General features: G+C 44.0%; 1 protein-coding gene across 4 annotated transcripts in view; it reads left to right on the plus strand.

Moving 5' to 3' along the window:
- Positions 1 to 14,017, plus strand: part of LOC126354710 (rap guanine nucleotide exchange factor 4) — a 1,235,035-nt gene that overhangs the window by 950,544 nt on the left and 270,474 nt on the right. For 2 of the 4 annotated variants that reach the window (XM_050004554.1, XM_050004556.1), the window contains exon 4: positions 3,398 to 3,449. In XM_050004554.1, the coding sequence (XP_049860511.1) occupies positions 3,398 to 3,449 (52 nt within the window). Of the gene's footprint in view, positions 1 to 3,397; positions 3,450 to 10,633; positions 10,777 to 14,017 lie in introns of those variants that run through there. The other 2 variants (XM_050004555.1, XM_050004557.1) reach the window with 2 other exon arrangements.

Here is a 14,017-nt window from a genome sequence, read left to right on the forward strand (position 1 = left end):
GTAAAGAATCTGCACCGGTGATTGGCAATCTACTGCTTGTTGTCACATGTTAAGATAACTAGTTTTCTTTCGTGATCTTCGCAGATTAAAGATGAAATCTTAATAGAATTTTCTCTGCTCACAGTAGATTGGTATAACAGCCAAAAGCGGCAATATGTACACTGCCTGACACGATCATTCCGGAATAATACATTTATAGATTCATTGGTCGGTTGAGCTTCGGTTGAATGCCGGCCTTAATGCGTTAAGCAATGATGTCATGCCATGTGACGTCATAAAGGCGCAGATGGGAAACAGAGCTGGGGATTGACAATGGTTATTTTTCTACTACATTAGTCGTGGTTACAGACAGTTCTGTAGAGTTGCCAGCGATGTAGTTTAGGTTGAAATCTGTTTGCTCGCAGTTGGCGAAAGCAACGAACGTCATGTCATATAATACTAATTACAGTGCGCGTTTCTCCAGTAACGCACTTTGATGAATAGTTTTGTATGTCTGCAATTTGATAACGTCATGATCAAGTGGGAGGAATGGTATCGCTACGATCAGTATTTCCATGAAATGGATTACAGATATCTGCTTTGCACATCCCATAGACTCCTCTCTGCAGAGTTCATCGAATAATACCTTCAGTAATGCAAAACTGATACGCCAATTCAAACTTCCTGGATGAAGAGAACTGTGTGCCGGACCGGGACTGAAACCCAAGGTGTTTCCTGTCAGAGCCAGTGCTCTTACCGACTGAGCTATCCAGGCGATACTAACGGCCATCCGTACAGCTTCAAATCGACCAGATGCTCTCCTCCAGTTTCCAAATATCACAAAAGCTCTCCCCCCTGCATGCCTCTAAGGACAGGTCATGAGTCATCCAAAGTTCGCAAATACTGACGTATTCGTTTACAATTCCGTACAGGGTATATTGACTTACTTTCTAACGGATTAACAGCAGTCTGATTACTACATGGGAAATACTGAATCTGCCGATACCACCAATCTATTCTGACCATGACTTCATCGAAATGACGGATATACAGTGTGGCCAGAAACAGTCTGGAAAGCATGTAAAGGTGTTGCAGGGTAGGCTGTGCTGAGAAATAATTGTTTAGAAATGAATTCGATACCTTGCGTCGTTTCGGAGTTAATTAACATTGACGTTAACCAAATAGGCCGTTGCACGCAAATTCTAGTTGCTTGCCAGATATAATTAACGTCAGTTATTCTCATACGGGAAATAATAGCGCAAGAGACTGCTCACCCTTTGGCTCCGTTTCGATCCTTACTACTGGCCCATCTCCAGTTGTTGTATCGCTCTCTTCTTCAGTATTAGTAAACCAAACGAAGGCACGTTTGGCGACACCGTCTCTGGCGGTCCGCTTGAATTTGCACTACCAGCGGCTGGGAGGGATAACTTCAGTGCTAAATAACTCTGAAACAGCACAATGTACATAATTTTTTAACAATTGTTTCTCAGCACAACCTACTCTGCAGTATCGTTACAAGCTTTCCGGGTTATTTCTGACCACCCTGTATACCACCATTCGTCAAAATCCAATAACTCCCCATAATAAGTATTATAGCTATTCTCATCACATGACATTCGTTGATTTCGCCAACTCACAAGCCTTGTAAACTACGTTGACCTCGGGCTCCGTCACAGAAACATGTAAACAACAAGCTACATTCCAAAAAGTAGTACCGAAGAAAATAAGTATTGCCTATGTCGTCTTTTATCTCTCTATGAGGCCATAGGACGTCAAACGCCACATTATCATTGCGTCACGGGCTGAGGACGACGTTCGATATCGGTAGGTTTAACGCATAAATTTCAACTTGAACTGTAATTGTCCCCGATGTTTGCAACTGTTCGAAAACTGCACAATCGCCTGGGTGCAGAATGTCAGTTTATTGTAACCAGTTACGATTTATTTTATTCCCATTAAACATTTCAGAGCTATAAACCTCTATAACTAAGTAGATTTATTTCAATTAATGATTCACGTACTTGCTGTGCGTACGACGTTGGGATAACGTATGGCATTTCGTCCAGTGGTTATAGTCTCCTTTTCCTGCGTATTACACTCTCAAGAAGCCACATGAGTGTGTGCAACATGCATATGATCCACATACGGCAGATAAACGAGCCTATATACACTGAAGAGCCAAAGAAACTGGTACACCTGCGTAATATTGTGTAGAGCCCCCGCCAGCACGCAAAAGTTCCGCAACACGACATGGAATGCACTCGACTAATGTGTAAAGTAATGCTGGAGGAAACTGACACCATGAATCGTGCACGGCTGACCGTAAATCCTTAAGAGTACGAGGGGATGGAGATCTCTTCTGAACAGCACGTTACAAGGTATCCCGATGTACTCAATAACGTTCATGACTGGGGAGTTTGGTGGCCAGCGGAAGTGTTTAAACTCAGAAGAGTGTTCCTGGAGCCACTCTGTAGCAAGGCTGCACATGTGGGGTGTCGGAGAGTCCTGCTGGAATTGCCCAAGTCCATCGGAATGCACAATGATCATCAGTGGATGCAAGTGATCAGACAGGTTGTTTACTTAGGTGTCACCTGTCAGAGTCGTGTCTAGACGTATCAGGGGTCCCATATCACCCCAATTACACGCGTCCCACACCATTACAGAGCCTCCACCAGCTTGAACAGCCTCCTGCTATCATGCAGGGTCCACGGATTCATACCAGTACACGTCCATCCGATCGATACGATTTGAAACGAGACTCGTCCGACCAGGCAAAGTGTTTCCTCCAATGTCTGTGTTGACGGCTCCAGGAGAGGCGTAAAGCTTTGCGTCGTGCAATAATCAAGGGTATACGCGTGGGCCCTCGGCTCCGATGATGTTTCGTTGAATGGTTCGCACACTGACGCTTGATGGCCCGGCATTGAAATCTGCAGCAATTTGCGGAAGGATTGCACTTGTGTAACGCTGAACGATTCTCTTCAGTCGTCGTCGGTCCTGTTCTTATAGATCATTTTTCGGCAGCAGCAATGTCGGAGATTTGATGTGTTACCGGATTCCTGATATTCGCGGTTCACTCATGAAATGGTCGTACGAAAAAATCCCCACTTCATCGCTACCTCGTAGATGCCGTGTCCCATCGCTCGTGCGCCGACTATAACACTACGTTCAGACTCACTTAAATCTTGATAACCTCGATTTGTAGCAGCAGTAACCGATCTAACAACTGCACCACACATGTTGTCTTATATAAGCGTAGCCGACCGCAGAGCCGTATTCTGCCTGTTTACGTATCTCTGTATTTGAATACGCATGTCTGTACTAGTTTCTTTGACGCTTCAGTGTATTACCTAACTATATTGTTAAAATAATTCACCGTTACGTGAACTAATTCGAATGTTTTCGATTCTGTCTGTTGCAGAAGAACAAGGATTTGATGGGAGACCTTGTAAACAGCAATAAATTGAAAAATGGTAAGTACTAGACAACATATACATTATTTTGTAGAAATGTAAAGCTTAGAACATTCTGTACATAGGGAAGAAAGGCAGAGAATGAAGAAGTTATACCTTTTCAGTCTACAGCCGTTGTTCTGTATTTGTGAAAGTAGTCCGTTCCACCCAGCTTGTGTTTTGCTTACTGACAGCAATAATTACCAAAGCACATGTGTAGATATGACGAGAGTCAGTAGAAGAACAGTAACAATAGTGTGTCGGTCAGAACAGCACAGTGACTTCAGACGCTGTATGTTCTCTGTGTTTCGCCTAAGTAACAAAACAATCACGACCGTTTCAACCCTTCTAACGCTGCCCTAGTCTACTTTATGGCACATGATTGTGAAGTGGAAAAGCGAAGCAAACAACAGCAGCATCAAGACTAGGCAGACTTCATTTACTAACGAACAGGTAACGTCCAGCATTGAGGAAGGAGGGTGCATTAAGTCAGCGGAAGAAATCACTCTTGAGGTCCAAAGCGCCACTAGCAGTCCAGACAGCACAGTGACTGTGAATAGGGAGTTAAAAATAATGGGTTCCAATGGTCGACCTGCTCCTCCTCGTAAACCACATATTTCTGTACTCAGTGATAACCGATGCTTGATGTGGTGGAAGGAGCTATGCCACTGGACAGTGGATGACTCGAAACAAGTCATCCTGAGTGATGGATCACGCTATACCCTGTGACAGACCGATGGAAGCGTTTCGGATTGGCGAGTGCCAAATGCCATCATACATAGTGCCAACTGTAAAGTGCGCTTAATAGAAAGCTAAATGCCGAAGAATATAACCCACTTCACAGCACTGCGTACTGCGTACAGTAGAGGAGCAGCTTGTAGATGACTGTATCAGCATGACAGGGTACCCTATTGTGAAGCAGCATCTACGAGGCAGTCGTTTGTGGACCATAACATCCATTAAATCGACTGCCCTTTCCAGAGTCCCGACTTGAGCCCAATGGAACATCTTTGGGATGAATGAGAACGTCGACTTCGCTCCAGACCTTTTCTGATTTGGGCTCTTGAAGAAGAAAGGGCTGCCCTTCCTCCATAGACATTCAGAGACCTCATTCAAAGTGTACCCAGCAGAGTTAAAACCCTCATAAAGTCGAAGGATTGATGTCCGCCAATAGGTGGACCATGTAGTTTAAGCAGCATCAACAAGGATGCCTATCGCTGTAGAGAGTAATGCGTGGAAAAGTCTAAAGGACGCCTTTACCTCACCTGCTCCTCCTAGCTTCCTACATTCGGCCTTCTCTCTAAATCACTTGAGCAGACCCACGCGCCGCCTTCCAGGCGGGATACAAAAATAAGTTTGCGGGAAAGTCTTGCTCAAAGAACGGGCAGGCTGCAGTGACATCTCTTACTTCTTCATTAGAGTGAACTGTAGCCGATACACACGCGGTAGACGAATAAGTTGGCAAATTATAATAAATATTATTGAAGAGTGACGAGTCTACTTGTAATAGATACCATCTTGTAGCAATTGATGCTAAGTTACAGATGACGGACAGTTTGTAGCATTATGAAATGGAACCAACATATGAACTCAGAAGTTGAGAATCGAATGAAGAACTTAAATTTGTTATGGTTATTATGGGAAATCGCAATGCATGTGTTATGAAAGCTGCAGCGTGTTGTAGAATGTTCGCTATGTTAGTGGTCCTAGTATTACTAACAGCAGCAGCAGCAGTATTCAGCTGTGCATCACTTTTGTAAGGATGTTGGGCATGTTAAGAACAAAAAAGTAATTCATACTTATATTCTTTCGGACTAGTTTGATAAGGACAGGGTAGAACGTCGTCCGTGCCATTATGGTAGGAACCATCCCGGCGTTCGCTTCTACAGAAGCTTCTGTAAAGTTTAGAAGTTAGGAGACGAGGTACTGGCAGAAGTAAAGCTGTGACGACGCGGCCTGAGTCGTGCTTGGATTGCTCAGTTGGTAGAGCACTTGCCCGCGAAAGGCAAAGATCCCGAGTTCGAGTCTCGGTCCGGCACGCAGTTTTAAGCTGCCAGGAAGTTTCATTAATTTTTATATTTCAATTTTAAGTACACTATAAGTTTTCATTAAACATCTTTTCACATGTATAAAACTTTCCAATACTGTTATGAATTCAGTGAATCACATGGTCTTGATGAGCGTTACTAATCTGTGTTATAACTTATTAGCTAGAACGTAGGACAAATTCACGCGCACGTCTTTATCAGTCTTTCTCAAACTTCCACGTTTAACTGTTTTTTGTATTAGTAATAATAGAAAATGCACTTCCACAACAATATGTTGTATAAAATTGCAGAAAATCAGTGAGTGCCATTTTATTTAGACGAGGGTTTTCTCTCTGAATAGAAATCTAGAACGGCCCTGAAGAGCACCGCAGCAAGTAGGTCGAAACGTCGGCCGTGTTGCTGTTTAGTTGTTACAATGACGCGGCCCAATACCCAAAATTATTTTATCCAAAATGACACCGGGCGTGTAAGCCTACGAACTTATATCAGAAATCAAGAAGTTCCATAAATATGATTTTGATACTTAAGTTTTAAAGTGCGCCTGTTTGTAGGGTGTACCAGTCTTTACTCTTCAACAAGTAAAATTTCGCAAGTACTAGAAAGTGCAAAAGGATATATTATCCAGTAATACTAGTTTACACACGGCCCAGTCACGTTAATGTGACCACCGCCTACGTTCGACGTCAGCCACTCACAGATAGCAGGTGCCAGCACTAGCAGTGAAGGGTATATAAAGCGTGCCGGGGTGACGCTGAAAACATTGCAGTCGTCGTCATAATGCAGAAACGAAGCGATGTAACTGACATCAAAAAGGACGTGATGATTAACTTTCGGGCCAAGAGTGAAAGGATTTCAGAAAAGACTGAATTTGTAAACTGTTAGCGTCCCGCCGTGGATAGAGTACGAGTGTACCGTGTATGGCAAAACGGCGCTATCCAAAACCGGCGCCGAGACAACTACAGTGCGCCACGGGACATTGAGGACAGGAATGACAATTAAATCAAGACCCTAAGCTGTGCCCCTACCCATTACACTCATTACTCGCGGCAGACAATCTTACCGAGTCCCGTAAGAGTTCGGGCAATGCGTGTGCATCCAGCACAGAAGAAGAAGGTCAATGGCCGGTTAGCCTTAAATATATATGAAGATGGTATCTGTTCTTTCGGACATGCCCAAAAGAACAGATATCATCGGTGACCATGCTGCTCTCTTAGAATGAAATGATAATTAAATCAAGACCCTAAGCAGTCGACAGGCGTTGTTATACATCAACGTGGACAGTTGAAAATGTGTTCCCCGACCGGAACACGAACCCGGGATCTCCTGCTTACATGGCAGGCGCTCTATCTATCTGAGCCACCGAGGGCACTACGAATGTAGTGCGTGGGCATTAATTTGGGAATGTGGGTCTCACGGGGAGCATGCAAGGGGTAAATCTCTGCAGCTGCACTATTCTCTGTGCCCTCGGTGGCTCAAATGGATAGAGCGTCTGCCTTGTAAGCAGGGAGATCCCGGGTTCGAGTCGCAGTCGGGGAACACATTTTCAACTGTCCCCTTGAGGTATACAAATGCCTGTCAACAGCTTAGGGTCTTGATTTAATTATCATTTCATTCTAAGAGAGCTGCATGGTCACCGTGGTATCTGTTCTTTTAGACATGTCCGAAAGAACGGATACAATCTTCATATATTGATGACAGGAATGAACGAGAGACGTGTACGAGCTAATAGACGTGCAACTGTTGGCATCCTACCGCCCAGATGATGACGATGATGATGATGATGATGATGATGATGCTGATGATGTTTGCTTTGTGGGGCGCTCACTGCGTGGTTATCAACGCCCGTACAAATTCCCAACCTTTGCTCATACCAACCTCGCCAATTTGATGAAATGAAGAGGACAACACAAACACACAGTCCTCTCGAGGCAGGTGAAAATCCCTGACCCCGCCGGAAATCGAACCCAGGTCCCCGAGATCGGAAAGCGAAAACGCGACCGCGAGACGACGCGCTGAGGACTGACCGCCCACATGAACCAAGGGGCTACCTACAGTGATCAGAGAACGTTACTGCGTATGGGCCTCTGCAGTAGGCTCCTACTTCACGCACAACGGGTTGACTGCTGTTCATCGGCGACGAAGGTTAGAATTTGCACATCAATAACGCAACTGGGCGTCCACTGGGTGTCGACAGGTGGCCTTCTCAGATGAATCACGCCTTGACGTGTACGGCGTGAAACGTCTACAAGCAAATACTGTGCAGTAACCGTCGGAAGGGTCCAGTCGGGAGAAGGGAGCATTATGGTCTGGGCAATGTTTTCGTAGCATTCCCTAGGTGATCTCGTTGCTCTGGAAGACACAGTGGACCAACACAAATATTCATCTATCCCTGGGGGGACCGTGTCCACCCCAGCATACCGTTTGTTTTTCCTCGGCACGATGGCATCTACCAGCAGGACACTGCAGTCTGTCAGACAGCTCGCAGTGTACGTGCGTTGTCCCAAGAACACGAGGATGAGTTTAACGCTCTCCCCAGGCCACCAAACTCCTCGAATTTAAACCCAATCGAAAAGACGGCCGTTGTGGCCGAGCGGCTCTAGGCGCTTCAGTCCGGAACCGCGTTGCTGCTACCATCGCAGGTTCGAATCCTGCCTCGGGCATGGACGAGTGCGATGGCCTTAGCTTAGTCAGGTTTAAGTAGTTCTAAGTCTAGGGGACTGATGACCTCAGATGTTAAGTCCCGTAGTGCTTTGAGCCATTTGAACCCAATCGAAAATCTGTGGGACCACCTCAGTCGGGCTATTCGCAGCATGGATCCTCAACCGCGAATCTACGGCACTAGAGTTGGCATGGCTCCACATCCAGACCTCACTGACACACTTCCTGCACGTCACGCAGCGGTGCGCACTGTGTAATGTGGTTATTCAGGCTCTTGACAGGTGGCCAGTGCATCTAGAGTTGAGAAATATCCATCCAACCTCTGTTTCAATTGCCTTTTCTCTTAAAGCTGCAATTTTGTCTGAGGCGGTAGGGAGATTTGCATCCTTACCTTGTATACTAGCCTTAGGCTTGTTGTATTTCGAATAAATCATAAGGGACACAGGTCACGAACGAAACAAAGAAACAGATGCAGGAAAAGTGTACCATCTCTCAGATACCCGTTCTAAAAGCTTTTTAGGATATAGACTGATTGAGAGCGCCAGTGTGCAGCAGCAGAAGAGAGACTTTAGCACCATGATTGGAACCGACTGATGAAATCATCTTAAAAAAAAAAAAAACACTTTAGGCTGTCAAAGTCTGTGATGTAAGATGACGTTTTGTACACTGTTCTTGTAAGGATGCTGCACGGTATATTGTGCTGAGAAATAACTGTTGAGAATAAAATTCGATATATTGCACCGTTTCCGATTTAATTAGCATTGAAGTGAGCTTATCAAGCCGTTGCGCGTGCAAATTCATGCTGCCCGCCAGATACAATCAGTTGTTCTCATAGACTATATGATACCGTACGAGATTGCTCACCCTTTGGCTCGGGTTCTATCCTTACCACCGTCCCATGTCCAATTTTTGTATCGCTTTCTTGTTCGATTATCGTAAACCAAATGAAGAGCACATTTGGCGACATCGTCTGTGGCAGGCTTCTTGAATACGCCCGCGCTGTGTCCTGATTGGATAATTTCAAAACCAATTAACTCGCAAACGGCCCAACGTATTGAATTTTTTTATTAGCAGTTATGTCTCATCACAACGTTCCCTGCAGTGCCCTTACAAGCATTTCAGACTATTTCTGGCCATCCTGAATACAGGCCATTACTGCCAAGTATCGACCTGCAGCCATTTTCGAATCTGTGTGTGCCAGTGATGTCTGTGTGATACTTAAGATCTGTTTAGCGCATGTAGAAGGGCACTTGTTCTCATGTACATTCACTTGTCGAATGTTACATGCACAAAATACTTGATTTCATCAGACTGGTCAGTAACTTAATACGTGATATATGTTAACATTGTCGAAGATAAGTATATTTCTATTATTATCATCGCAAGTTTATGATCGCTTTGCATACTGAATTTACAAGTCACACGACACGCTTTATCCCACTACTTGAAATCCCTGGATTGTTTGGGAAGCTTTGTGCTATAGCCTCGAATATCTCCACTGTAGCAGACGTATTAGTAGTAGTAGTAGTAGTAGTAGTAGTAGCAGCAGCTTTATTCATCCCTAGATCTCTTTTTACAGGGATATAGGACAAGTCAAAGTATTTACAAGTTTAGACAATTTAAAATAAGCTAATTCCTATACACATGTACCGGGTGATCAAAAAGTCAGTATAAATTTGAAAACTTAATAAACCACGGAATAGTGTAGACAGAGAGGTAAAAATTGACACACATGCTTGGAATGACATGGGGGTTTATTAGAACAAAAATAAAAGTATTGCTAGACGTGTGAAAGATCTCTTGCGTGCGTCGTTTGGTGATGATCGTCTGCTCAGCCGTTACTTTCGTCATGCTTGGCCTCCCAGCTCCCCAGACCTCAGTCCGTGCGATTATTGGCTTTGGGGTTACCTGAATTCGCAAGTGTATCCTGATCGGCTGACATCTCTAGGACAACATCCGACGCCAATGCCTCACCATAACTCCGGACATGCTTTACAGTGCTGTTCACAACATTATTCCTCGACTACAGCTACTGTTGAGGAATGATGGTGGACATATTGAGCATTTCCTGTAAAGAACGTCATCTTTGCTTTGTCTTACTTTGTTATGCTAATTACCGGCCGGGGTGGCCGAGTGGTTCTAGGCGCTACAGTCTGGAACCGCGCAACCGCTACGGTCGCAGGTTCGAGTCCTGCCTCAGGCATGGATGTGTGTGATGTCCTTATGTTAGTTAGGTTTAAGTAGTTCTAAGTTCTAGGGGACTTATGACCTCAGCAGTTGAGTCCCATAGTGCTCAGAGCCATTTGAACCATTTGTTCGTCTGTTCACTCAGCGTGGACTTTCGGGGGTTCCCCTCCCACGTCTCGGTTAATTGCGGAAGAGGTAGCGGCAATGCGAGCAGGCAGGGCTGCGCCGTCCTCGGCTGTTTGTTTACTGCGAACCCAGCTGCGGGTACCACGCCTCACGTGACGAGGCCGGCGGGGCAGCCCTTGACCCGCTGCCGCCGTGGCGCTAAGTTTAGCGGCGCGCCAGTTGCCTCTGAGTGCTCCGGCTACCTGTGTCTACTACCTGTCCGCCTGTCATGGACGCCGTCAGCCTCCTACACGCCTGCCGCACCATCTTCGCCCGACTGCTACATTCAGGTACAGGTTTACCATCGCCGCGACGCCTCATCGCCTGCCTTGTGTCTACGTCGCCATTGAAACTTGTGGTCCAACGATGGCGCGGAAGAAGCATATATCGTTAAACTGCGAAGTGAATAACAAACATGAGTGCTGGCTTTTTATACGTTTCGCTCGCCTAGTGAGCCAGGGTGTGAACAGGACATTGAAAAAAGCTACGGTCCCCCTTGAAAATGTCCTCCGCAGATGGGGACGAAACGTCGAGTTTTAAGGTGAAATGCATGCCCGGAACATTTTCTTAATTGTGACATTTCCACCCTCCCTCTCCAATCCCCCATGCAACATGGCCACTCCTCAACAGTCCATCAGTAATTCTGCTATTGCAAGTAATAGTTCGTAGACGGGCAGGTATTTTGTTGTGGGTGTAACTCACGCAGCTGTTTCATCTTCTGACATATTTCAGCAGCAATAACATTCAAGTGAAAAGAAGTGCATTTTAAGTGCAGACCTAACTACAACTACAGTAATAAAAAGCCTGTGCATCTGTACGGTGAAATGTTATCCTGAGAAAACTTTCATCTCGATGTTTTGTTGACAACGGGAAACAGTATATATTTTCCCCAGTTCGTTCTAACATTTTCTTCTATAGTGATTATGAAGTTGTTTAAAGTTTAGGAACTGTGTAACTTTCACTTCATTTCCTTAGTTGGGCTGAGCAGAACATGGTTCTTGGATTCTTACTTATACCGAGAAATGACAGACTGCTATTCATCAGTAGTAGTCTACTGTTAACAGTGAGTTACGTATACATACAGGTATTTAAATCGACATTTTCTGTGCAAACTCACACATTTGGCTATATATGAGGTATCTGCCGTAACTACATCTCATCTACAATATTATTTCACTCGAACTCCAGTTAAAATTTCGTATAATTGGCATCTTTTCATGACATGACAAGTTGTATATTATGTTTAGCGGTCGATGACTGGCTTCACGAGTCTACTCGATGCTAAAAAGTCGACGAAGTCAGCGATCTCGCAATTGATTTGCGTCTCAAAAACTAATTTACAAAATCTAGCATGTAAAAAGACAGCAACAAGGATAAAGGGTAAACTGAACCTACCGATACCGGAAGCTGGCTTTTTCGCGTGACGTAAAGATGCTGTTGCGAGTGAAGTAACACATGGTAAACAGAGAAAGAAGAGAACACTAACAGTATTTATCTTCCTACTATATTGTTTTTTGGTGTAGGTTTTGGCGACTTGCTGATCCGCAGCGTTTCCCGAAGTTAAACTGAAAGACGGTAGTTTGGTTGTGAGCTGGCTAAACTGCTAATGTAGGGTCAAGAGGCTTGTTCGATACACGTCGTCGGCTTTCGCCAGTGACGTAATGTTAATGAGTGCTTTCACGTTACTCTTTGGTTTATAGTATAAAAAAAAGGCTGTGGTGACAGACTGATCTGTACCGTAGACTGAAAAAATTTGCCAATAACGTCACGCTGTAGTCGCAAATTTTTTGCAGCGTTTGTCGCATGTTTCCTCTGTTACTGATCAACGACTCGTATCGAATTCTCCTCTATACCCCGAATGCGAACGTGGTTTCATACTGATCTGTAGTATGGTCTGGGTGTAAAAAAGAAATGAACGCCACGTTAAACTGCTGATTCTCACTCTGACTGGCTGGATGAGCCATTTCGCAGGTCTTATGGATGAAGCTAAGGGTATAATGACCATGATCACGTGTGTTAGCGCTGAATTTGCATTGTACTAACAGCAGTGAAATCCATTTTTAGCATACTTCCCGTTGTGTTTTCTGAAGGTTGAACTTGTAATATGAACACTCGTGTATCGTGATCCTTTTCCGTCAATTACAGTGTTAAGTTGCGAAAGCATCCCATTTAATTTTTCGGTATTTTCTTTGTATAAAGAGTATTGAGAAGTATTTTCTGTCTTGGGGACTGCACTTTGCCGTAAATCTTGTTTCATTGGTGCAGTGTTAAGGTCGTCAACCTAACGTAGGAGCTATTTGCTAAATAACGTGTATGATGGACTCCAATTGAGGGGAAATCTAAGTTATAATAAATGTAAGACATTTTAACGAATGAAGACCATTTCTTAATTTATTTCTTACTGCGTTTCTTTGAGATTTCTTGTTTCATTGTGGGGGTTAATGCATATGTTGGTAGTTTCTATGCATGGTGAAGTCTTACGAACATTTCTATCTCATCTCCAGCGTGTACAATTTCTAACTTGAGAAAACTTCCTACAACAGTCCAGCCTGAAGCTAAGTGTAGGAGAGACACATGATTAATATTTCTTTACTGATCTTTTTCCATTCAGCAAAAGCATAAAGGAAGATTAGTTGTTCGACGTAGAACAGGGCAGATGGTTCACTGAAACAGTTAATATTTAATTGTATGTGGCGCAGTAATGTCCTTCATAAACGCAGAACAAAACCCGAATGGAGAGGCAACCAGACAACAGTATCGATGTATATTTGAATTAGTTCCCGTTTGCCGTGAAGTCTGATATCTGTAGCTTATTTTCGCATTCAGAGAGGTAATTAATCCATGGCATCTCGAACGAAAAGAGAAGACTCATCTCAACTTAGTAAGGTGCGTTTCCCTTCAATTTATCTCGAAATACAGGAGTGGAGGATATTGGAAAGAACAACGAACGGGATAGAGAGAATATTTTTCTCTATAATTCTGTTACTTCCATACAAATTCTGCAATCTAGAAGAGTCTCCTGCGGGAAAGTGAATTCTTTCTCATATTTAACCTGGTAGCATATACTAATATTAGCGTGACTGAAGTACCATAAACATCCAGAGGGCGAGAAGTGTACGCTCCTACGGAACTGTATGAAATTACGCATTTAGCTTAAATAATTAGACAGTCGTTGTACACTTCCATGCCTTCAGGCTTCATAAAATGTCATTTATCGCAAGTTCTCTGAAATCCTACCGATCGAAATCATCATCGATAATGTTCTATTCAACAGAAAACCTTGTGGTTTGCTGCCTTATTTCGTTCCCAAATACGTTTTAAATGTATACAATATACAATTTTGTCTTCATAGTGTCACGTTGAGAGAATATAGTAAGACGCTCCTGCTGTGACTGAAAACTATGTGATTGCAACACAAAAGACAGACTTATCAGTCGTCTTCGACGGAAGAATTACAGTAAATGAAAGTCAAACGGTGCAAGTTTTGTAAAAGGTGCTTACGGGAGAATTGGGAGTCAATTAGTTCTCGCG

This window comes from Schistocerca gregaria, chromosome 3 (genome assembly GCF_023897955.1).
Source record: "Schistocerca gregaria isolate iqSchGreg1 chromosome 3, iqSchGreg1.2, whole genome shotgun sequence".
Classification (NCBI taxonomy): Eukaryota; Metazoa; Arthropoda; class Insecta; order Orthoptera; family Acrididae; genus Schistocerca; species Schistocerca gregaria.